The sequence below is a fragment of the Globicephala melas genome, chromosome 14 (genome assembly GCF_963455315.2).
Source record: "Globicephala melas chromosome 14, mGloMel1.2, whole genome shotgun sequence".
Taxonomy (NCBI): Eukaryota; Metazoa; Chordata; class Mammalia; order Artiodactyla; family Delphinidae; genus Globicephala; species Globicephala melas.
In genome coordinates, this window is record NC_083327.1 from 38,729,189 (window position 1) to 38,755,310 (window position 26,122).

The window sequence follows — 26,122 nt, forward strand, 5'->3', positions numbered from 1 at the left end:
CTACTCTTGAGTGGCACAGCACCTTTGAAATACTTTTAAGAGTTTGAAATCTCTTCCTGGAAGGAGCCCACCCTCTCCCCTTCTGGCTTCAAGTATATGATGTACGGAAAACAGTAAGTGAACATTTGTGATGTCACTGCTTCCGTACGTGGGATCTGACAGTTGAGAGCCTCTTTTGTGCTTGGCACTCGATGAGTAATTTGCATGCGTACTTTCATTTAATCTTCCCAAAGATCCTAGAGTTAGACAGAGAGGGTGTTTTATCCCCGTTTTATGAAAGGGGCAACTGAGGTTAAGTCAATTGCCCAGGGTCACAGGACACATGCCAGGGCCACGACTCCAGCTCCGACCTGGCTGACATTGAAGGCTGCCTCCCTCCACTGGCCACATTAAATTGCATGTGTGAATTAGCCACTTTGTAAATATTGGTGGAATACTTATTCATTTCAGGCAGCTTCCCTCTGACACTTAATCTAATCTAATCTGTTTGGGGTCCATCTGTCTTCACAACCAGTTGGCATAACTGTAGTGACTGTGCACTTTAGCATTAGGGATAAAGGTATCTTGCATTAGGAGACTGTCTTCATTATAGCAAGAAAAAGAATTACCGGATTCTGATGAAGACAGTCATCTTTTATGCTGATTTCTTCAAGGAGAGCCAAGCAAAGGGATCTCCAGGCTCTGACCCACACGGCCGCAGTCAGCCCAGCTGTGAAATGTGAGTTCCATCAGGCGGCCTCCTTCACGTACCTGCACATCCCTCCTTGAAGGATTAGGCCACTGATGGCAGCTGCAGTCACACAGGACAGGTTTGACAGCTCTGTTACTAATTACACCTAAAGTGTTTACTGCCCCAGTGCAGGCCTTGCTTCAGTGTAAATCTTTTTGTTAAAGAGAAGATTGACATAAGAATACTCTTCGTCTCATTTTTATCTCTGCTCTCTCTTCAGAGACATTGTGTTACAGTTGCTTGCGGGGTTTTCTACATCTTTGGGCCCAAGTTGGAAAAAAACTGGCATATTTGTCTCTGACAAAAGTTTCTTCCTAGAGATGTTTGGTTTGCTGTAATTCATCAATCTCTGGATTTCTTAGTAGTGGATTTAAATAACCAGAACTATTTACAGGGTTTTGGGTTGGGGTTAGAGTAATTTATTGACTCCTTTGGTAACCAAATGTGATGACAGAATGGCCTGAGCTCTAGCAATGGGAGTCTTGGTTGGTTATATTTACCTTATCACCTTAGCCTTAAGGAAAGCACACCCGGCCAATTAACAATGGTCTGCCTCACAACGTATTTCAAAATGTGTATTTAGATGTGATTAGAAAAATCACTCTAGTCCTATCAAACCATTCCTCCTTTACTGTCAGCTCTCAACCCCCAAACTAATGTTACATCTTACAAACTTAGACTATTTGGTATGACAGATGAATTAGTGGAAAACCATAGAATATTTTGGATGGTAGTTTTATAGTTTAAAATGCACACAGTACATTGGAAACTAATTTAGAGCCTCCAGTGGAGAGGTCTTTAGAGAACTTAAACTACAGATCATAAGATTTTATAATTGGCTTGTCTCGTTTTATAAATTCCATGTCTTCATTCCTGGGATTGAGGTGAGGGAGGGGCGGTTTGAAATCTTAACAGAAATCATATCACCATTAACTTCCGTTATCAGGGAAGGTGCTGGGGAAACGTTGTAGTTCTGATATTTTCTCTGGCATTTATTCACCTTCTCCTGTTTCACCGAAATTTAGTTAGAGAACCTGGTAATTAGAATCGTGACCTATGAGGCAAAAAGGCAGAATACATTTCTGGTATCTGACCATATTAGGGTGAGGGGCATTTGAGCTAGAAATAGACGGAGAGGCCACACTGAATGCCCTTTGTCAATGCCCCCCCGTCCCCTTCAGATTATGGATTTTATAAACGGAAGGCTGGGGACTGTGAGGATGGTGGTGACACAGGTTTTTGTTTGCGTGGTCTTAGTAATGGAACTGGAAAAACCTGTCGGAGTGTTGGGTTGTAGGTAATATGCCTTAGGGAGATGTATTCTGCCACTGAGTAACCTCTAAAACAAGAATTGAGCGAAGATTGGACACTGAAGCTAATCACCCATTTAATAAGTTGGGTTTTGTTTCAGAATCTAAGGGTAGTTTATATTGGTTTGTATGGTAACCACTGTCCTCTCTTTAAGATGAATGCTACGATGGCCACCTTAGTAAAGAAACACAAATGCGGGCTATAGGATGAGCCTTTACTTTCAGGCTTGCTCTTCTAAAGACTTGCTTTTAAAAACATTTTTAGGAAAGACCTACCAAATTATTACCCTTAACTATTTCACAAACAAAATTATAGTCATAGTGCCTTTGTATCCTTCTTCTTTCTTAAAAGTTTCTTTTTTTAGATGTCAGCACAGATAGCACGATGACTTCTGTCTAATTTGGTGACAGACCTGGGAAAGGTTGCAGAGGAAGCATTGGAGTGGAGTTGGGAAAACAAGTTTGTTTTGGTTCTTATAGACACTAGCTGTGTGACCTTCTGTAAGTTATTTAATTTCTCTCAGTCTGAGCCTTCATATATATGATGAGGGCACCAACTTTGCAGGTTTACTAGGAGGATTAGAGTCGAGGAATCTAAAACCTCTGGCCCGGTAACTGATGGTGCTGTAGTCAGGCAGGCTCTCACTCTTCCCTCTTGCAATTAGGGACCTGGGCCCTGACAGGCTGTGGTTCTGGTCCCCTTGTGGGTATTCCAGCCCCTTTACCACAAACCCCTACAGAAGCTTAATTTCTCTCTCCAAATTCCTAACCAACGGTAGCTTGTAATTTTATAAAATTACACACATACATTGTTGGGGTTTAGAGTCGTAGAAATAGATGACCATTAGAAAATCCATAGAGAACATTTTGGAGGTCTCTAAAGTGTTTCATTTTCTTTCTTACTTGGTTTGGAATTGTGAGACTAAAAATGCATTAAAAAAAAATCTCCAAATGCTTTTTAAAGGGGGGGATGGATAACTGGGTACTTACGATTGGTCATTGTTAATTCTGGGTGTTGGTATGAACTCTTTCCAAAATCTAGAGCAAAGGGGGCTGGCCAGGGGAGGGGTAATTCGGCTAGCGTCTACATTGCCCCCACAGAGCTTCAGGACCACCCTGTTTTTTCAATGAGAAGCTTGAGTTTAAGTTTTTAGTTAATATAGCTAGTTGTCTGAGTACTCAGTAATAGAACCACCTCGCACTTGCCTGCTTGTTGAACCCTGCAGAGTGAGTTTTAAGAGCATGCTTCATATCTTTATTGAGAAGGTGTTTTACTTTTTAAAGAAATGTGATTTCTGAACCATTCATAGAGATGCCATTATTCTTTTAAAAACCATAAGAGTAAAAGGGAAGCAGGATATATAGTCTCATGGGCAACATTTGTCTCACCAGATACTCAGCACGTTGCCTGTTTTCTACTCTCAAACGCGTCTTTGTGGCTGTCGTAGAAATGCCGAATTATGACCCATGGTTGCTGATGCTCATTGCCCAGCCAGAGCTGCTGGGCATCCTTGCATGGGAACATGTACACGGGAAACACTCTGAGTATTTTGGGTTATTTACGTATGGTGAAATCCTGCTCACTTTCTATGTTTTAAAAACATTCTGGTAGAACACATGTATTTGTATCTTCTACATAAATACAGTTGGTGATTGCCAATTTTTTTTTTAAACTACGGTAGCTTTTAGAATGGTTTGTATTTAATAGACAGCAGCAGGCAATATCTTCTGTCTTTTTAACTTGCAAATAAAAACTCATCTGGCCTGCAGGTGCTATTCCAGGTGTGGCACATACCATCAACTCCTCTCTTTTACTGCACATGAGGCATTTTCAGATTAGAATGAGCCCTCCCCAGGCGATGACCCTGTGCTTTATAATAGCAGTAAGAGTACCCTGACTTGGTAGCGTGACTGGCTCCGGAAGTATGTTATCATATATCATCCTTACGTCATCCCTGTCAGGGAGGGACGGTCTGGATGTTATGGCTGTAGTGAAGAAGAACTGAAGTTGTTGCAGACAGATTAAACGATTTGCTCAGGTCACATGGTTGGTCGGTGGCAGAGATAGGACTGGATCTGGGTCATCCCTGTTAACTGGGCTTGTCTACCAAGCCAGGAGGATTCTTGCAAGATGGGTGCAGTTGTGAGGTTTTCGAGGGTATTTTGCCCTTTTTCTTTTCTTTTTTTAAATAAACCTTTCAGTATAGAATCGTTTTAGATGTACAGAAAAGCTACAAACCTAGTACAGAGAGTTCTTGATGTTGGGTATCTACGTCAAGTCTCCCCTGTTGATAACATCCAATCTTAGTTTGGTACATTTGTCACAACTAATAAACCAATGTCGATACGTTATTATTATTAACTAAGATCTGTGCTTTATTCAGATTTCCTTAGCTTTTGCCTAATATCCGTTTTCTGTTCCAGCTTCCCATCCAGGATACCACATTATATGTAGTCATCATGCTTCCTTAGGCTCCCTGTGGACCTACTGGACAGGCATTTTAAAATGTTCCTTATCTGGGATTTGTCTGCAGTTTTTCTCATGATTAGACTGGCATGATGGGTTTTGGAAGGAAGACCACTGAGGAAGGTGCTGTTTTCATCACATTATAGCGAGTGCCTGTTATCAACCTGACTTTGCCCTGTTGATGTTGATGTTGATCACCTGGCTGAGATGTCAGGTTTCTTCACAGTAAAGTTACTCTCCCCCACCGCCTCTTTCTATACTGTACTCTTCGGAAGGAAGGAAGTGTGCTCAGACCACATTGCCTTGAGGAGGGAGTGTCTGTATAAATTATTTGGAATTTTTTTGAATGGGAAACTTGCCTACTTCTGTCGACTCAGCAAATCCTACTTTACCATTTTTTTCTTATGCTTGTGAGACAGGTGTGAAATTGTGGCAGGAGGAGATGGAGTCGTAGAAAGGATCGGTAACAATTCACACCAGTTCTGGGTTCATAGAAGTGGTTAAGAAAAGGTAGATGCTGCCTCTGTACTAGAGGAGGAGGGGACCAAAATAGAATAAAATAGCCCCCTAAGTGATTAATTATCCTTAGAGAGCCAGGGAGGTTTATTGCAAAGCGCAGGGAGAAATGGTGTGGTAATACATTATAAGTGTGAACTTCAGTATAGGAAGTACAGTTACAGAAAGGACAATAAAACTTGGGAATTTAAGAAGAACAATGCCAGTGAGCTCCTACATCCCCGCATTTCCTGGATATGAAACCGTCTCCCACCCTCTAAATACGGAGCTTGCCATTTTCAATACTGTCATTTAATACCAAGCCAAGGAGGGTCATGCAAAGCCTTTTTTTTTTTTCCCTTAGCCTCTGAGGTTGCTTTAAAAAATGAGTCTGATTAGCAACTGTTTCTTCTGAGTGCTCAGTTTGGACCATTCTGGCTCATCTGCACTGTCCCTTCTCTCTCTGCAGAACTCCATCCGGCACAACCTGTCGCTGCACAGCCGGTTCATGCGGGTTCAGAATGAGGGGACCGGCAAGAGCTCATGGTGGATCATCAACCCCGACGGGGGGAAGAGCGGGAAGGCGCCCCGGCGGCGGGCCGTCTCCATGGACAACAGCAACAAGTACACCAAGAGCCGGGGCCGTGCAGCCAAGAAGAAGGCAGCCCTGCAGACCGCCACCGAGTCAGCCGACGACAGTCCCTCCCAGCTCTCCAAGTGGCCCGGCAGCCCCACGTCTCGCAGCAGTGATGAGCTGGATGCGTGGACCGACTTCCGCTCACGCACCAATTCCAATGCCAGCACGGTCAGTGGCCGCCTGTCCCCTATCCTGGCTAGCACGGAGTTGGACGACGTTCAGGATGATGACGCGCCACTCTCCCCCATGCTCTACAGCAGCTCGGCCAGCCTGTCCCCCTCCGTCAGCAAGCCGTGCACCGTGGAGCTGCCCCGGCTGACCGACATGGCGGGCACCATGAATCTGAACGACGGGCTGGCCGACAACCTCATGGACGACCTGCTGGACAACATCGCGCTCCCTGCGTCCCAGCCGTCGCCCCCCGGAGGGCTCATGCAGCGCAGCTCCAGCTTCCCATACACCACCAAGGGCTCCGGCCTGGGCTCCCCCACCAGCTCCTTCAGCAGCACGGTGTTTGGCCCCTCGTCTCTGAACTCCCTGCGTCAGTCTCCCATGCAGACCATCCAAGAGAACAAGCCAGCCACCTTCTCTTCCATGTCGCACTACGGCAACCAGACACTCCAGGACCTGCTCACGTCGGACTCACTCAGCCACAGCGATGTCATGATGACCCAGTCGGACCCCTTGATGTCTCAGGCCAGCACCGCTGTGTCCGCCCAGAACTCCCGCCGGAGCGTGATGCTTCGCAGCGATCCAATGATGTCCTTTGCCGCCCAGCCTAACCAGGGGAGTTTGGTCAATCAGAACTTGCTCCACCACCAGCACCAAACCCAGGGCGCTCTCGGTGGCAGCCGTGCCTTGTCAAGTTCCGTCAGCAACATGGGCTTGAGCGATTCCAGCAGCCTCGGGTCAGCCAAACACCAGCAGCAGTCTCCTGTCAGCCAGTCTATGCAAACCCTCTCGGACTCTCTCTCAGGCTCCTCCTTGTACTCAGCTAGTGCACACCTTCCCGTCATGGGCCACGAGAAGTTCCCCAGCGACTTGGACCTGGACATGTTCAATGGGAGCTTGGAATGTGACATGGAGTCCATTATCCGTAGCGAACTCATGGATGCTGATGGGTTGGATTTTAACTTTGATTCACTCATCTCCACACAGAACGTTGTTGGTTTGAATGTGGGGAGCTTCACTGGTGCTAAGCAGGCCTCATCTCAGAGCTGGGTGCCAGGCTGAAGGCTCACTGAGGAAAGGGGAAGTGGGCAGAGCAGGTCAGTGCCCAGGGCTACGGCATAGTAATAACAGGGGCGGTGGGGGACAATGGCTTTCATTTACGTGGTGCACAGTAACCTGGCTCCCAGCCAGTTCATTCTGAGTGGTACCAGCAAAACAAATAGGGCTGTCAGGTGCCCCTCCCCACAGTTTGCTGACAGCTCAGGAGTTTTACTGCCAGTAAAAAGAATACACATTCAGAGGTTTCATTTTTCTTTGTATCCAGTCACCCTCGCTGACCTATGACACAGGTCCCCCTACTGGATGGATGGATGAGGAGAGAAGGGATGGGAGGAAGGGGACCTTAGGCCACACAAACATCAAGGTTAAGGACGCAGCCAAAGGGCTTTCTTAGGCTCTCAGGTCCAGCACTGCCATTGTCCATCTTCGATGCTACGGTTTCTATATCTTTTTTATCCAGCAAAGTAACAATTTTTAGGTGCTTCTAATTTGACAGTAGACTATGCTTTCTGGACTCTTTCATACAGGAGTATTTCCAAGAAGCAAGATCTGTTAGATTCTTCACCATTAGTACTAAGCAATCTTTATTAGCACTCAGCATCTAAACATTTAAAAGAGCAAAAAGAATTAAATAGAAAACAGAAGTTTTTAATGTGAGAGAGCACTTACTCATGTGCTTCTTTTTCCCAGTGTATAAATGGTGTCCGGTTCCAAACGGTGACAAGAGTTGTGAATGGCGACAGATTTTTTAAATTGTGGCATTTTAATTCTGTTGGAACCAGAGAGATCATGCAACATGATGTGGCAAGAAAAGAGAAGCATTTGACTGGAATCGGAAGTTGAGGAATTGGAAGTTCCGTTCCACTTCTACTGCTTTCTGGTTGCTATTGGGAGTGTGTCACTTAGCCTTTGAACCTCAATTTCCAGTTTTATAAAATGAGGATAATAGCCCCTGTTACTCCACAGGGTTATTGCAAGAATCAAATGCACTGAAGTGTGTGAACGTGCTTTGTAAAACTGCAGTGGGCTGAAGTATGTGCGGTGTTATTAGGTACACATACCGACTGACACATGAGTAAGCAGGGAGCCCAGAGAGGTTAAGTGGTCTGCCCAGGGTCACACAGCTGGACCCAGAATCCCTATTTCTGGAATGGCTTGAACCATAATCGTTCTTCCTAATTATCTCTAGATGGTAAAAATGAGAAGTGCTCTGAACCGGAGCCAGAATCAGTAGGTAACATACAAGCTTGCCCCAGAACTCTCAATCTTCAAGTAGTAAGATGAGCACTGGGGTCTTCTGCTATAACACATTTGTACCCCCAGACCCTCCCATGTTCAGGGGCTCTTTTTATGCCCCAGTTCCTTTTTTTTTTTTTTTTTTAATATCAGCAAGCTACTTACACTCTTCTTTATTAAGTGGTGTGAAAGAGAAATGGGATTCAAAGCCATAAAAAGCTGAGCCTTGTTTAACCCTCTGCCCTGGTGAAGGAATTATAAGGGTCTCCTGTGATGAGCTCATCCCGTTCATGGGTAGTTGTCGAAAGTGGAATGTCGAGAGTGTTGTGATGCTCAGCTTCTCCGCTTTCCCAGGCAGAAGCAGGTCCCTAATGGCACTCAGACATCTGTTTCGAGTCATTTAATAGCCCTTGAGACGGTAAAAAGACTGCAGCAGAAGCTAAGAAGGGTGACACACTTCCGTACTGCCAGAACTCGGACTGGTGGAGACTTGCCTTGAGAAATTTAGATATTTGGCTTTTAGAAGAACAGTTTGTCTTCCTTTAAGAAGAGGAATATGATTGTGGCTTCTGAAGACACAGTAAGTTTTAATTTTGGTTTGGTTGTAAGGAATCCACTTTCTAGTTCATTGAGAAGAAAATGTGCCATCAATTTTTGTCTTATTTTTCAAGTGTAGGTTTTCCTTTTAATTCAGTAGCAGACTTTTCTTGTGTGTGTGTGTGTAATTCTAAAAGGTGGTATAAAAATATTTTAAGGGAGGGCTTCCCTGGTGGCGCAGTGGTTGAGAGTCCGATGCAGGGGACACGGGTTCGTGCCCCGGTCCAGGAAGATCCCACATGCCGCGGAGCGGCTGGGCCCGCGAGCCATGGCCGCTGAGCCTGCGCGTCCGGAACCTGCGCTCCGCAATGGGAGAGGCCGCAACAGTGAGAGGCCCGCGTACCGCAAAAAAAATATATATATTTTTTAAGGGAGATTTAAATACTTATGTTTAAAAAAATATATTTAGTGAATTATTATTTTGATAATAAGTAACTACTTTTAAGAGTATGCATTTTATTATTATACCCTTTTGGAATATTAGGGTCATTTAGTCACCTTTTTCTCAAAATATTTTGGGTGAAGTGTTTTTGAGGAGATATTTCTTGAGTAAAAAATATGAAAAGTCACCAAATTTTCCTGAAAGTAAACCAGCTCAGTATGACCAGAGCAAGAGAAAGAAACATCCTGAAGACTGTGAAGGGCTTTGAGGGAGTCTGGTTTCTGGCTCTAGGATTTCCATTTTGCTTTGGAATAAATTGCTCCACTATATAGCCAGGAGCATGTGTGGCCTAATGTATATTCTTACTTTTACAGTAAACTTGTGGCTATCGCTCTATTGAAGATTCTCCTGAATTCACAAAACAGGACTTGGGTCACAGTCTCAGAATTCACTTCTCCCAAATTAAGCACCTCAGCTTCCCAAGATTTGTTCTATAATGACTTTCTTGGTTTGACTTTTTTTTTTTTTTCAAGCCAGTAGTTGTGGTATTCTCTAGACTCACTTCCTGCCTTGCTAACTGAAGGTCATGTGACCCCGAGTGGGCGCCGGAGCAGTTCTGTCCAGTTGACAGACAGTCTTGCTGGAGAGCTGTGGTGAGATGCTTCTCTGGAGGGGTGGGTGTTTCACACATGTCATTCATTTTATAGATCACGTGTGAAATCCTTTGACCTACAGGTCTATCTGGAAAAGGAAAGAATAATTGTACCTCTTTGTGAGTGCCAGCTACTGGGGTATGACGGGCACTTGCTTCTCTCAGGCACTGGGGAAGCTTGGTGTGCATGTGTACAGATTGGCAGCAGGCATGGCTGTGAGCAAGTGTGGTGGTTTCAGGGCTGTGCCTCCGGTAAGCCCTCCTGAGATTGACATGTGTCTGTTCTTGCAGGAAAGCAACGTCAGTTTCACTGTAGTTTTGATGTCAGAAGGTGCCTAAGTTCACATGCTTTTTCGTTCATCTTCATCTTTTGGCATTTGGAGACCCCATTAGGGAGAAGCCCCATACTTAGTTGCGTTTTAAACAACTTTATGATAAGGATTGGAAAATACTAACTAGGAAAACTCCAGGTGGAGAGGAGAGAGGTAGTTCTCTTCCTGTCTGTGCCACTGGCCATGTCACTGATGAATCTCTTAGAATAGTAGGTTTCTCATCTGTCAAAAGAGGACAGAATCGTAGAGTTGTTTTTTTTGTTTGTTTTTGGGTTTTTTTGTTTGTTTAACCAATAAGATTTATTTAGTTTTTTAAATTGAATTGTAGTTGCCATACAATATAGTGATTCACAGTTTTTAAAGGTTATACTCCACTTATAGTTATTATAAAATACTGGCTTTATTCCCTGTGTTGTTCAACATATCCTTGTAGCTTATTTTATACCTAATAGTTTGTAACTCTCAATGCCCTACCTCCATCTGGCCCTTCCCCTCTTCCTTCTCCCCACTGGTAACCGCTAGCTGTGAGTCTGCTTCTTTTTTATTATATTCACTAGTTGTTGTATTTTTTAGCAAAGTCATAGAATTTTAAGGGTGCATAGTATGTATACTTTTAAACCTGAAACCTAACATTCTGTCTGTGAAATTGCCACCGTAAGGGATATGCGATGATATGGAACTGTAAAGGAACAGTGGTATACTAGTGTGGCAACAGCAGGTCCTGGTGTTGGAAGCCGTTGAGAATTTAAATTTAGGCTACTTCCCAAAAGTAACAAATCTTTGATACTTGTTGGACTGATGTTTAAATGCTGTGATTCCATTATGTCTTTAAATATTCATGTTGGGGGATAGGACTGATTCTAACCAAATACAGACAATATCATAGGCTACTCATGTGATGTTTTTTCTTGATGTACTGATAGATATTTCCATTAGGGAATATAACGTGCAGTACGTACTGCGTGGAGAACGTACTCTGTTACTTGCACTTGTGAACTGTTGTCTAGTCTTTGGTTATAGTGTGCTAGCCTCAAGAATTCTGTACCTGCAGGGATCTTTATTCTTACTTTTTAAAAAACCCAAAGTCTGAACTGTCATTCATGGAGAGAATGGCTGTCTGGATGTTCCTAGTGTTGACAACAGTGAAAGAAAATTGACAAGAGCCCTGAAAAGACGTTTTCTGTGCAGAGGCTGGTACACTCCTTACGTACTACCCGTTTCCCTGGAAAGCAGTGACGTCCAGCACTAAGGCTGCTCTTCCTGGGTCTGTCGGGTTTTTAATGCGCCTTTGCTCACCACTGGCCAGCCTGCTAAGCATGGGGACAGAGCCTGAGTGACTGCTGCTCTTCATGCAGTAGCATTTATAGATGGCTTTCTGGCAGGTCTCTTTTGGCCACAGAGCTTGTGTGGAACATAAATAAGTGGAATGAAAATCACCAGAATTACTACTGGAACTTCATGTACACTTTAAGCTCCCGTTAAATGCTTCTTTTCAGAGTGTTCATAATGCTCAATATTCATCTTATAAATAATGTTTTCTGTAAGTAGAGTCTTCCCCCAGGGGCCTGCTTCTCATAGGCATACCTTTCTGTATAGAGATGGGAGAAGGGGGCTTGTTGGGACCTGCCCCTGTGCCATGGCCAGAGAGGTTGGCCTGTCAGAGGTCCCCCATGGCCCTGGGGCAGGTAGAAGGATGTTTGTTCACTGCTTTCTCTTCCCAACTTGGAGACACGTGTCTTAATGCTGGATTTTCATTCCAAGATGGAGATTCCCCACCTTGCAAGAGACTTCACCCTGGTTTTGTTGGTATGTTCATTTAATTTGAAAATACTGCTTTCCCCCATCCTCCAAATTATTTTGAAGTTTAAAATTTTAAAATCTAAAATGAAGTAAAATTTTGTATTGTGAACTAGTGACAGGCACTTCAGATATTTAGCGGTCCCGTGGGTCGGTGTTTCTCAAAGTATTTCACAGAATACTCAATCCTCAGGATATTCATGGGTATTAAGTGGAAAATAGATTCTGTGGTCAAATGTCTGAGGAACGCCATGTTAAATAAAGTTAAATAGGGTTGTTTCCTGCAGGACTTCTCAGAGCCTTAGAAGTTAACGTATGTTATGAACCTTCTAGGATCGGATTGCAGTGTCTCCTAAGTTTATCTGACATCTCGAATCAAATCCTTCTTCTCCCGGAAACCATAGGACCAGTGTCCTAAGGAACTCCCTAAAGAAATCCTGAAAGAGGTCAGCAACCTCTTAAGAACTAGGGATTCTTTGCCCTTTTTCCTCTTGATTCTTACTGGAGCTTTTTGTACGACCTTGTCATACATCAAGCCTTTCTCAGCCACAGGGTGGGTTCTACTCTTGGATGAGCTAGCTGCCTGGCAAAATGGTAGGTCCCACGTTGGTAGAAGTGCTCAGGAAAAGTCTGAATTTATTAAACAAAATGTGTTTATTGAGTACGTGCAGTGTGCTGGGCACAGGGGATAGAGGAAGATAAAATAGGGTCTCACCCTCAAGGTGTGCATGGCCTGGCTGGGGATGTGGTGGTGGTGGTGGTGGCCATTGTCCCAGGGGAAAAGACTGCTTTCCATGCAGGGGTGGAGCAAAGGACCCATGGGGCAGTGGCAACCTTGCATGCTTGGTTTTCTGGGACAACCCTGCTTTTTCAGATGTTCTGTTCCGTTATCACGTGGTCTGTTCCACCTGTCTTTGGGGGATAAAAACATAGGCTCCATGCTGATAGGGCAGAGTTCAGACTAAATCCAGATGCTGGTTCATGTTAAAAGCCCTGCAGGAGACTTGCTTTTATGTTTGATTTCTAGAACTGGTTCATCATCACAGTTGAATGTGAGCCAGCCACCCACTCCAAGATCACTGTCCCTGGGGCTCTGCTCCGAGGGGAGATGTGGATTTAAAAAGCCTCCCCTGCAGCCCACCCCAAGTTAAGTAATGTCTTTGTGGTACAGCAGAGGACCTATGAATCTGTAGCAGAAGGCTGCCATTTTTATGGCTGTGTGTCATTGAGTCAAGCCACTCCATTTCTCCGAGTCTCAGTTTGCTTGTCTGTAAAATGGGGCTAAAATGAAAACCTACCCCACAGAGCTCTTGTAAGGACTATCTCTGATATGACCTAATGTCCTTTGTCAACTTTTTAAAAAGTTACTTAATGTTTATTGTTACTTAAAATGGTTCCAGAGGTTAATGCAGAATTAAGGAAAGCACCAAGCCAGTCTTAACATTGTTGGCACAAAGAGCAATTACTTTCCTCAATAAACTAGAATCAGTTAGGTTTCTTTTCATTACAAAGGTATAGCAATTGCCTGTTGTGTGAAACCTTTGATGTCCCCTAGAAGTCCTGCCTGCCAATTTAGGGATACCCAGGACAGGGGCTATATTTTCACTAATAAAAAGGACCTTCTGCCACAGGCGGATTGGGGAGGTTCATATATGGTACCCAGGGTGTTCCATTAATATCTTTAAAGGATTGCCTGAGAAATCCTAGCTGTCTGGTCTCCGCTTTCTTTCCTTAGGGAGGCTGTCATATCCACTCTGTGCTGAGGGGGGAGCCTCGCCCTGCCCCGTTTCTGCTTCCTCAGCGTGGAGCCTCTTCCTGTTGGGAGGGAGCCTGGAAATCTGATCTTCCCTCTCCACTGCCAGGCCACCGTGGCCACACAGAGAAATAAAAAGCTGCTCCAGTTCTCCTAGGACTTCTTGGGAGCAGAAAGTTTGCCACACAGCGAATGGCAGGATGCTGGCAGTGGTCTGGCCATGGACCCCACCTCCCCAAGAGCTGGTGGTTTACTGCCCCCACCCCCGCCGTCACTGGCTAACGTGACACAATTTGGGGTTCAGAAAATATGGTCACTGTATCTTTAAGATCTGCCAACTAAGTTCAGTGAAAACCCAGAGAAACTGGGCTGTTCTTCTCCAGGAGCTTTCCTCCCAGAGAAGCGAGACCAAGCCTGGAGGTGAAACATACCACCCAGAAGAGCTACTGCCCACTTGGTTGCAGGTGTTTTGTTTTGTTTCTGTTCCCGATAACAGATGTGAACCTTACTCTGTAATTCTAGACTTTCCTGTTTTTTAATAACCTCTTTTTTTGCTAAAGTCTATGACATTCATTTATTAAAGGATGAGAATTACTTAGTCATGAAGCCCTCAGAGCATAATTCCAGTGTTTCTAAGGATAAAACTTTAACTGCCAGTCCTGGTTTGATTGACGGTTTGCATATCAGTATGTTCTCTCTCTCTGTCTCCCTCCCTCCTTCTCCCCCTTCCCCTCCCCTTTCCTCTCTCCTCTGTCTTTCTCTCTGTTGAAAGACATCCGGACCATAAGATTTTTTTGTTTTAAGTATTCATGTCTGTGTGGAGTGTTCAGTTTGACTCCTTAGTGGAAATTAATGGCCAAGAAGAGGCCGGAAGTTCTGAGGTTGAATTTATAAATTAATTTCCACTGGGCTTCTATTGGTGTACATGCCACTGTAATTAATTGGAACTTCCATTGATCACTTGTGTCGTCAGAAATGATTGGAAAGCAATAGAGCCCAACATAAGTAATCAGAAAATACGTGTTGACTGATGGAGCTGTTAGAAGGTATCCCTTAGTTGGTAGTGTCCCTACCGCCTGAATGCACTCGCTGCCCAGCCCCGGTCAACTCAGGTTGTCCTGCTGGCTGAGGTCGGGGTGGGGGGTGGAGAGCCGAAGTGGGGAGCTCCCAGCACGTACCGCCAGGTGCTGGTCAGGCTGAGCAGGGAGAGGAGGGCCACCGACCGTGTGGGTCCACCTCACTCCTGGGTCTGCACTCCCACCGGCCTGCCGCTCTCAGGACAGACGGGCCTCTGTCTCTGTCGATCTTGGAGCTACCCTGAGACCCTCCTTTCTGTTCCTTCTTGGTTTCCTTCCTCTGTTGCACTGGTGTGGTTGCTGCCTCTTGGCTGCCATCTGTGTTACCTGCATGTCCTGGTCATACCTCACAGGTGGATGAGTGGTTTGGACTTTGTGGAACTAAAATAGCTGATTTTGTGTTTTCGATTTCAGAATCACTTTTGGAAAATTTAGATTGTCTTCAAAACCCTGCATATCTAAAGCAGGAAAAAGAAGACTTTGGAGACCTCCCTCTTTTGTGCTTGGTAGCTGGACCCTTAGACGGGCTGGAGCATTACGGCCACACTTGCACTCAGTCCCAAGGGAGGTAGGGCATCCCAGCCCAAAGGGGTAGCTGCACACTCCCAATTGTCCCCATACCTCCTCTAGCCAGTAGATGCAGTGAGGAGTCATGCAGGATGGGGCCACACCCAGTAAACATAAACATTGTGATATTCAGGTCATGGTTTATGGCTCTAAGTATTTCCTCCTGGAAATACTTATTTCCTCTAAGTATTTCCCTTGTGTTTCTAAATGGTGAATCACTTTAGCAGTGACAGCAATTTGAGAGAGTAGCGTGACTCTTAATTCGGGGGGCTGGTAATAAAGAATGGGTTTGGTAGGATGGCAGAAGGTAAATTCTTTATTAAATCCTATTTAAAATTTTATTTTAAAAATAAAATAATATGGATGTTAAAACTGTGCCTTGTATTGGTCCTTAGGAGGTTTCATCTTATAAGAAGTATGAGTTTTTTCTCATATTCTTCTGAATAGAAACTTCATCAGAAGCCATCCTCCTCCCGAAAGGGGATCATTAAAATTCTAGGTCTTGTCCCATAAGCAGTAGGTACTGCTTGGATTCAAATGAGATTAACTCTTAGCAAATGCGAGTCTGTTTAAAATGCTTTGTGGAAGCTGTAAGGCTTAAAAGGGTGTTAAGCATTTGAATTGGCAGAGAGGAAGAGAGGGCTGTTCCAGGAGTTGGCTCGTTCATTTACTCAGCCAACATTTATTGTGTGCCTCTCCTCTGTTTCAACTTTCCAGGCTACTTGGGACATCAAGAAAATGTGTCCCTGCTGGAATGTGCACTTCTTGTGGGTAAATACCATGTCTAAGACAGCGCTCTTGAAATTGTAGATGCTCCGTAAGTGTTTGGTTTGATTTGAAGGCTTTGCTCTGCCCTCAATATATTGGGACTTCAATGTGTATGAGAAAGTAACCATTCTGGGCACTATGTGATGAGGTGCCAGGTAAGTGGCTTAGGAGTTTAGCAGAGGACGGCCTGGGGCCGGTGGGGCTGGAAGAGCCATCTGGATGTTTGGATGGGGAGAGCAAACCAGGCAAAGGCACTGAACCTGACCCATCGGATAAGCAGGAGTGGGTGTTAAAGCGTGTTAAGGACAGCGGAGCCAGACCCCCAGGACTCTGCCAGCCAGGGTTTTGGAGTATTATAATTAAGGCTAAGTAACCATGCATCCAGAAAGGATCCAAAAGCCCCTTAAGGTCTTTGGCCTTAAAAACAGTTCTTTAAAAGATTGTAATCCAGAACTTTGCAAGTTGTGCTGTGTGGTTTGAATATCTAAGAATCTTAAGAAAATCGGAAATCTCTGCGACTTTGCTCTTGACAGTAAATTAACAAGTATCATGTTTCTGCTATTGCAGTCACCATATTTGACCCCGGATGCACAAAGAATATTGGTCACCATAATCTCTGCCCCAAAGTAAAGACAGAGACAGGACTTTCTTAAATTTGTATTAATCATCATTAATCCCTACAGTCTGAGCAGCAGAAGGTCTGCGTCTCTGTGCAGGTCACTCCTGCTCTGTGTCCCTCAGCTGTGAAGTGCTAGGGTGGCAGCTTCTCTCCTCTTCCTGTGTTTATCAGCACAGCACACAGGCTGGCTGGAAGGGCAGTCCACACCAGATCCAGGTCCTGAAGCGTCCTGGAGGCGACAGCTCTTCAGTGGCCTGTCGCCAGCCTTCGCGGACAGGCTTCAGCTGCCACCTTGAGAAGCCCAGGAATTACAGGAGGAGGCAGCTGCAAGCAGTGCTTACACAGGTCACGCTTTTACACAAACTAAGCTTTAAAAAAAAAAAAAAAGTCTAGCTGAGTGTCTTTCCAGTATCTTCCTGAGTGTCACCTTTGCCATGAAAAGTTTATTTAAAGCTTCCCTGTAACATCCCACGTTCTCCATAAGTACTTACTTGCCCCTTAGAAAGCCTGTGAGCTGCCCTTCCTAGAAACGTGATTTTCCTTCAGGGAGGCTCCTCAGCTGTGTACAAATTTGGCCAGAATTTCCATACCTGTTTTCTTTCCCCTCGTAAACTATTCAGCTTCTAAAATGGCAAGTTGACAGCATTTGCTAAAATGGATTTTTATAGAGCTGCACCTCCTAATTCCCCTTCTTGGGCTGTCTTGGAGGATGGCTCTGTTGGGCCAGCCTTGCAGGCAGAAGGCTGCATTTTAATCAGCAAGGCCCCTGCAGTCCCTGAACCCCAGGTTGGTTTTCATGCACTTCCCTAAGTCCTTGTTATCGCCCGTTCCAACCCAGAAGATTTTGAAAAATTAACCAAATTAAGATGGTGGCAGGCAGGCATTTCTTTTCCCTCTACTCGGGTAGAAACATTCATACTCTGAAACCCACACCTGTTCTCTGAACACATGAAGTTTCCCTGTCAGATCAAGTGAATATCAATTCATTTCCTTTTCTATCCTAAACGTTCCATATTTAGTTCCCAGTTTGCCCCAGGGGTTGCAAGTTCGGCTTAAACTACGTTTAAAGAGTGAGGAAAGTGATATTTCACTTTAATGTTGAGTTTCAAGCAGACTTTCCTCCGAAGATCTTTCCGTTTTAGCTAGGAAAGCCGTGGATAACCTGTATGGATTTGCAGATAGGAGAGTTTCATCCCTGTGGCTCTGTTTCCTTCCTTGTCATATTTGGTATTGGGGGTCTTATTCCTTTCCTCTCTGCCAGGAAGATGAAAACACTGCTGAGAAATCCAGATTTGTCACAGTGGAGTTGAGCTGTGGGAGGACAGCAGCAGGAACATTTATGTTTTATTCCCAGTTTAAAGTTGATGGGGGTTGTTACGTTTTGTGTACAGTTTCTTGGAGGTGCTGCCCTTTCTTAGAACATCATGTGAGTTAGTGGTGATAATTTGGTTTCCCCATTTCATTTTCCCTGCATCAACAGCCTGATTTCAAACTTAAGTGTTAGGCAGGGAGAGAGAGGGAAGAGATTTTTCTCCGTGTTAGTGAAAGTCGCTGATGGGACGGGACGGTGTTCGCCTATTTATTGTTAGTTGGCCCATTGCCTAGTAACTGTGACGTGATAGCTGTAATTCCCATCAGCTGTAGGCTTCTTTTTCCTTCCAAAAATTTTGCTTAATCTGATGTGTTTTTAGACCCATAAGGGCATCAACATACACACGTAAACTTCACAGTTAAGCTTCTTACTTGAAAGAATGTCAGAGTGGTGAGAGCACCAATCAGAAGCAGGGAACTTGTATCCAAACAAATCCCATTAATGTGCTCCCTCCAGTTTTTCAGTCCTTGATGGAGTCAGATAAACATGTGCAAACACTGAGCCATCAAAGAGGTTAAAAATCTAAGGCAGGTGAGGGGCCGCTGTCCTTGTGACGATTTTTGATCGTAAGGTCTTCCTAGTGAATGGTGAATCTGGTGTTCCTCTTAGAAGAGTGATTGCACTTCCTTTCTGTTTTCACGATATTTTACAAACAAACTGTTTGCCTTCTATCACAGAGAAACAAGTTGCCTTTCTGTCCTGTGGAGCGGGGGTTTCTCTGTTAATAACAGTTTGTCCTCTGTGACAAATTTAAACTTCTAAACCTGGGCCAGGTGTCTCCCAGTTGAACCGCCAGGCACAGGCCGTTTCCTGTGAGGCCTCGGGGGAGCTCCAGGATGTAGTGCCACAAGGGGCCCCAAGCCCATTCTGCAAAGAAGGAAAGAGTGACGATCAGTGCATTCCCTTCTTAATGATGAAGTTCCCTGAAGGTTCTGGACCTTTGGGTGAGACTGTGATGGTTGTTGCTCTAGACTGCCCGCTCTGGCCTCCTGCCCCTGGTTTCAGGGCCGATGCCCTATTCTGCTTAGAACGATGCCACGTTGGGGGTTGTAGGTGCCCTCTGCCTTCTTCCCTCCTGTGCTGACCCGGCGCCAGCATTAGAGCAAGCTGCGTGCCCTGCCTTTGTACTTGGAGAATGAAGTGTGTCACCTTCCCAGCATGCACTGCTTTCTGTGGCTGAATAATTAACACCAGAGGGAACCGGGGGATGGGGTCTGGATTAGGTAATACTTTACACCTTCTCTCTTGGCACTTACAGTTAAGTCAGGATCGGGACTTGGGGACCATAGTCACCTGATGACTAATTGCCTGGTGATCTTAGGTTGTGGTTTATTAAGTGTTACTGTGAAGGAAAGAACCAAATCCCCTCCCAAAGAACCATGTCTACACCCCTGTTTCTTCATGCCTCAGGGGTCCCAGGTAGAGTAGCTAGAATAGCACTGGCTCTGGCAGGTTAAATACCTCACAGGTACTGAGATCTGATATCGTTTTATTACCTTTTCTCCATCTGAAATCAACAAGCCATTATTTTATAGTCTAGGCCAATATTGTCTAGTATCATTACAAAGCAAAGAATACCTTCAAAAAACGCCATCAGCCAGGGAAATGAAATACTTGGGGAAGGGGTGGGAAGAAGGGGCCTTTTCCTGTTTTACTGTCTCTACCTCTAATAAAACAACCTAAGTTCTTCTGTTTGGAGCTATAGCAAGAGTAATTATGGGGGCTTCCCTGGTGGCGCAGTGGTTGAGAGTCCGCCTGCCGATGCAGGGGACGCGGGTTCGTGCCCTGGTCTGGGAGGATCCCACATGCCGCGGAGCGGCTGGGCCCGTGAGCCATGGCCGCTGAGCCTGCGCGTCCGGAGCCTGTGCTCCGCAACGGGAGAGGCCACAACAGTGGGAGGCCCACGTATCGCAAAAAAAAAAAAAAAAAAAAAAAAAAAGAGTAATTATGACCGTAGGTATATAATATTACGAGTACCAAGTCCTGCTGTCTTTCTGAATATTGGTGGTGAGAGGTAAGATTGCCAAACAGTCCAGCCACAGAACAGAATTGTACACTTGTGAAACCTCCAGGTGAATTTAAGATACTATCTTTTTTAAAGGAGAGAGAAGCAGATGTACGTAACGTGTGTGTGTGTGTGAGTGTGAGAGAGAGAGAGCTTATTGATGCATTTTTCATTACTTGTTCACCTTATCTGGTGAGAAGATCCTGAGGTTGCTTCCCTACCACTTTTCCATTTCTTGGCCTAGAGCCATTTTTTTCCTACCATGACAGCTGACACTGTCTCCATAAACAAAAGGTCTTGAGGTCTGTCATGTCAGTTCCTTTAGCTACATCTCTATGACTATGTGTGTGTATATATATAATTCTCTAACTTTTCTGGGCTCAGTAGTCACAAGAAATCTGATAAGATTTGTGTAAATTCAGATGCTTTGAGAGGATTTACCGTTTGAAGGTGGCTGAGTGCATAATAGTAATACCAACAATAATAGTGTTGTTAATTTTTAAAGGGATGTTTTGTGGGAGGTTTTTTGGGCCATATGTATGCGTGATATAATTGTTTTTCCTCTGCAGATTTTTAATATAAAAAGCAAATTCCTAGGACACCCCACTTAGAGATTACTTCTCCTTTTATAGTGAGGGAAGTCAAGATGACCCCAACCCAGCAGTGCAGACGGATGAAGCCTTTGTGGAAAGTGGCCATTTCCACTCCCCTGACGTTGGGATGTCAATGGGAAGGGTGGTAAGCAAGGTCACTTAGTCCTCATAGCTGGGGGAGGGGGAACCAGAAGAGCATAGCTGGTCTGCTTGGGGTGACCAGCTCCCCTGGTTTTAGCATGTAAGTCTCGTGTCCCAGGAAGCCCCTCAATCCAAAAATCTAGAGTAAAACCCCATCTGCACCCCAGGCCTCCCTAACTTGGAAGGGCCCGCTGAGGCACCCCGATCTGCCTCGCTTTGTTAACCTCCACAAGCGAATGGCCCCGTTTCCTCGAGGCTTTTTAACGTGAGGGCGTTTTGTTATCAAGCACGGAAATAAGGTAAGTGATCTCCGGGCTTTGTCCTTAGGTTTTCAGCCCTTTGAAGCTAGTGCAGCAGAACAGCTTGACTTGCAGCACCCCTGGCCCAGAGGCAGGTGAGGGACCGGAGGCTGAGGAGACGTGACCTGGAGGACCCACTGCTGCTGTTTGAATGTCCTTAACCGTCTCTGGTTTTCTTCTCTCCTCCTTTAGACCCTCAAACTGACACAAGACCTACAGAGGAAACCCTTTGCCAAATCTGCTCTCAGCAAGTGGACAGTGATACCGTTTACAGCTTAACACCTTTGTGAGCCCCTGCCGTTTCCTACCCCAGCAGAGACTGTTATCGGCCCCTTACCCCGGGTGAAGCACTTACCCTCGCACAGAACTCTCTCTATAAAGTATGCAAAACCTTCCTTGTACGGGGTGACAGCCACCTGCCAGCGAAGGACAGCACCCTGCCAGCACCACCCACCCTGTTCAGAGCACACCGTGAGCCCGCGGGCCATTCTGTGGTGTTTTAATATCGTGATGGTTTATGGGATGTTTTAAGTGTTGTTTTTGTGTTTGTTTTCCTTTGACTTTGAGTTTCTCACATGCATTTACTTGCAGTCTTTTTATGTTAAAATATTAATCATGCTTCCCCTGGCAAATTTAAACACAGAAGGAAAATGTTGTACCAGCTGCTATGCTGGCTTTGGGTGTCACAAGCATTCGAGCCCGTAGAACTCCCCAAACTAACACATTACGTAAACTAGAGGGGGGGTTTCTTTCTTCTTTCGTTTGGTAGAAGACTATCCTTTTCTAAAAACTGAACAGTGGCACAAGTGTTTTCTGTGTGCACCGGTCCAGGACAGAGCCCCGCATCGGCAAACCTGACTCAGAACCAAACCACGTGCTTGGCTCTGAGTCAGGGTGGTCGGGGGATGAGACCCCGGCACCTGGTCTGCAGTTACCAGATCAGTAGGGCCTGTGGTCTCCTGTCAGTATCCTCAGCTAACACAGTCCACAGTGATGGTATGTTGGTTAGAAGTTAGAATTTTTCAAGGAAGAAATCAGCTCAGCTGTCCGCTCATTGCCAAATGCCACTAACAGGTTTAGTTTTAAGGAGAAAAGAAAAGAAAAGAAAAAAAAAGTAGTCGTGTTTTTCTTTGCAGAAGAAGTGAACTTACAGGTGAACATTAAGCCCGCAGTGAGAAATGTGTGGAAAGTACAAACCCGAGTCACTATTTTTCTAAGTGTGCACCCTTGATGATTCTCAGTCTTGCTCTGTATAATCTGATCTAGTAGACGCGTATGAGTGACAAGCAATAGCATACAAACTGATTTCTTTTTAATATAAATAAGCTTAGATTGTAATTGTACAAGTGTCACAATGGAAGTACAAGATAGGGCAGTTTTGACCTCCCCCCACACACTTTTCCTGCTTCTATGGATTTCATTTTTTTCTTTTCAAAAAGTTATGGTGCTGTATAGGTGCTTTCTGTTTAACCTGAGAAGTGTGAGTATATTAGTTACCCTCTTTGGTAGGCAGAATAGTTGAGAACACCTTTGGTACATATGAAACTGGTGTAATGATGCTCTGATTAGCACAGCATATGCATACTTCTCCAAAGTGATATATGAAGACTCTTTTCGTTGCATAAAAAGCATTAGGCATAGAAATGTATAAATATATTTTATCATGTACAGTACAAAAATGGAACAGTCTGCATGGATGTTAGGGATACAGGCTAGTATTTCAGCACAGACCTCCCTGCATGAGTTCTCGCTGATGCTTGCACCGTGCAGTGGGCACTGATTCCCTTCCACCAACACAGACGTGCCACCCGACCCCCTGCACCCATCACCAGCCACCAGGGGCCCCTTTGTGCACCTTTGCTTCCTGATTCCTCTGGGGGTGATATTGGTGGTGATAACAGCTCCTAGCATAATGAACGTTCCATTTGGTGTTGCCACTTGTCTCTCCCGCCTCGCTTGGGCTGTCATGTTTGAGCGATGGCCCTGTTGATTTCACCCTGCCCCCTACTGAATCTGTAAATTGTTGTGCAATTTGTGGTTATAGTAGACCTGTAGCATATCACCTTTTCTAAACTGCTACAAGTTTATAATCTTCATTTTGAAAGTACGTATAATTTTTAAAAATATGTATTCTATTCACGTGGTCTGCTTGTCAGTGAGACAGACTTTTGCTTACTGTATTCTTTTGTAATAAAGCTAGCCACTTCCTTGATTTCTTTGGTAGTCTGCTGTACACAAGAACTGTCAAGTGTCAGCAAGAGAGGACTGCCTCTCTGGGTCCCTAAGTGGTGCAGCCCCCTGGGTGGAGACATAGTTCAGAGACAGTGGCAGCAGCTCAGGGACGGTGGGGAGTGGCAGAGGGGTGTTGGATATAGGGGAGAATCCGAGTGCTTCCAACACGAGGGCCCTGAGAACTTCTCTCCTGAGCTCAAAGAAACAAGAAAACTAACAAAATAGCTACTTGCCTTTGCAGTTTTATACACCGTGGGAAATACTTTGGGAGTAAGAAAGACAACCCTCAAATGTGTTTTGACTTTTAAAGTGTTGAATTCCTTTCAGACATGTGGCATCTCATTTATTCTTTTTTTTTTCCCCCCAATGTTCGTTAGATTTCAGGCAGAATGTTTTACAAAATGTCCTAGAACCGGATTCTAATTTAATCTAAAACAGCTGAGGGAGGGACAGAGAGGTATGAGAGCAGGATAGCCACAGAGCAGATCAGGAAAACGGAGAGGGAGGCGTGCTTGGAATTTTTTTCTTTTCCTTTTTTTTTTTTTTTTGAAGTAAGTCAGCATCTACATGTAGAGTGTCGCGGACAGCTGAGATCAGGGCAAAGTGTAGCGCCAGCGTCAGGCAAGAATGGGATAGTTAAGCCTGTCCAGGATCACAGCAGGCCCACTCTCACCCTTGGCCGCCCACCCAGAGGCCAGGATCCCTTAGGCTAACTGAGTCCGAAGGCAGTCAGACAGGGCAGAGGTGCCACCTAAGCCCTCTCCCTCTTGTATTTGAAGACCCTGCTTTCAGGAGGGGCCTACCGATGGCCACCATGTGGAGTTCTGAGTGCCAGGGGCCCTCACAGGAAGTCTTCTGACCTGGAGTATCTCAGTGGAATACTTGGTAGTCTCCGGGAGTCTGGCGGTTGTAATGTTTGCGTCCTGATAAGAACTTTCGGAGTCTACACTCAGCCTCTAAATAAGCTAGGGAGCCTTCCACTTTTTGATGGGAAATTTAGAAAGAAGAGTAACAATGTTGAAAACATGACCCGAACTCCGGGGTTCTGTTGTTCTCTTCAGGGCTCCAGAACCAGATACATTTTACCAAAGTTAGAAAAGAGCTTTATCACAAGCCTTCACTGTCCTGGCGTGAGTGAGGCCTGACCGCCAGGTTCAGAGTATCCCGTTAACTGTGAATGAATCTGAGGTCGATTTCCTTTATCCTTTATTGCATCCCCTGCAATGTAATGACTGCCGAAACATATTTTTTTAAATTTCAGAAGTTTGTCTCTCCTGTTAACGGGAAGAGCGTGCACACACGTGTAGTAATGGTGGACTGTGTGTGTGTGTGTGTGTGTGTGTGTGTGTGTGGTGGTGAGTTTTGCCCTGTGTGTGTTGCTCCCCCACCCTGAGGAGAAGACCTCTTGGCTCACTGGTCAGGACAGGTATGCCCAGTCTCAGGGTGTCATTTCAGGCGGCTTCTGAAATTGTTAAAGATGGTAGGGAGTCTATCTAATGAACCCCACTTAAAGAATAAGGAATATTTGAATCTCTTGGAAAGGCCGTCAAGAGGAAAGCAGTCAAACACCCAGGCCCATTTTTCATGCTGATTCCAAGGGCTGGTGAGGGGAAATTAAAAAGTTACCCTTTCTCTCTGAAAGCAGAAATAAAATCCTGACAGCTCCAAACTCTGATTTCTTCTTTCTCGGTGTATTTGGGGAACACTGTACGATTAGGTATAATGTATTCTTTTTTAATTAAGAAAAGCAAAAAATTTTGTAGAAATACAATCACTGGCAAAGAGGTATGAAAAAGCCAGCCTCTCCTGGAGACCAGGGGCGGCAGGGCACAGCGAGGGGAGAGTGAAGTCCTTGTGAAATCATGTCTGTCAGACAAGATCTTAACGCAGATGCTCAAGTAACTGAAGAGTACAGTCGGCCCTCCGCACACACGGGCTCAGCATCCTCGGATTCAACCAACCACGGATCCGTAGGGCCGACTGTACTACACCATTTTATATAAGGGACTTGGGCATCCACAGATTTTGGTGTCTGTGGAGGTCCTGCAACCAAACCCCCACGGATACCAAGGGGTGACTGTGTATTATATTTGATCTAGATCTTTAGTGGGTAACATTTTATGCAGTTCGAATGAATGAAATATTTTCCTCTTGTTTAGTTTTATTTGTATGTATTTTTCTTTGTTGAATGATTGGTTCCGAGGCCTCTGCCACACTCCAGAAATATTTGTGCGGCTGCTTTAAAAAAAAAAAAAAACAACTACATGTCTGGTCACTTATTTCTCTAAAATTATCTCATTGCCTGGCAATCAATCTTCTCTCAATACACTTGTCCTAGTACATTATGTACATGCAAAATGTAAACAGATGTGAAGGAGGACCAGAAAAATTAGTTAATATTAAAAAAATGTACATTTTGGCTTCACATGTTTAACTTTTTTTTTAAGAAAAAAAGCTGCATGAATGGAAAAAAAATCTGTATACAGTATCTGTAAAACTGTCTTATCTGTTTCAATTTCTTGCTCATAACCCATGCAAACTAGAACTCATTGTGGTGCCTGGCCATATTCAAACACCTAAGAGTCACGCAGTTGATACTTTGGTTTGAAGCACCTCATCCTTTCTTTCAAAGCGAACACTATCATATTGCATTCTTACTGAGGATTTTGTCTATCCATATGTTGCCATGAATTATCTCTACCACCTTTCCTCTCAAGAATCAAAACCAGTTTGATTTGGGAATCTTCTCCTTTCCAAATGAAATAGAGATGCAGTACTTAACTTTCCTTGGTGTTTGTAGATATTGCCTTGTGTATTCCATTTAAAACCGTA

General features: G+C 44.8%; 1 protein-coding gene across 1 annotated transcript in view; it reads left to right on the forward strand.

Moving 5' to 3' along the window:
• The window catches only part of FOXO3 (forkhead box O3), a 119,003-nt gene extending 93,453 nt beyond the window's left edge, over positions 1 to 25,550 (forward strand). The window contains 6 exon segments of the mRNA XM_030882892.2: positions 5,472 to 5,740; positions 5,742 to 5,833; positions 5,836 to 5,880; positions 5,883 to 5,932; positions 5,934 to 6,907; positions 21,251 to 25,550. Coding sequence (XP_030738752.1) covers positions 5,472 to 5,740; positions 5,742 to 5,833; positions 5,836 to 5,880; positions 5,883 to 5,932; positions 5,934 to 6,872 — 1,395 coding nt within the window. The 3' untranslated portion in view covers positions 6,873 to 6,907; positions 21,251 to 25,550.
• The last annotated feature ends 572 nt before the right edge of the window (positions 25,551 to 26,122 follow it).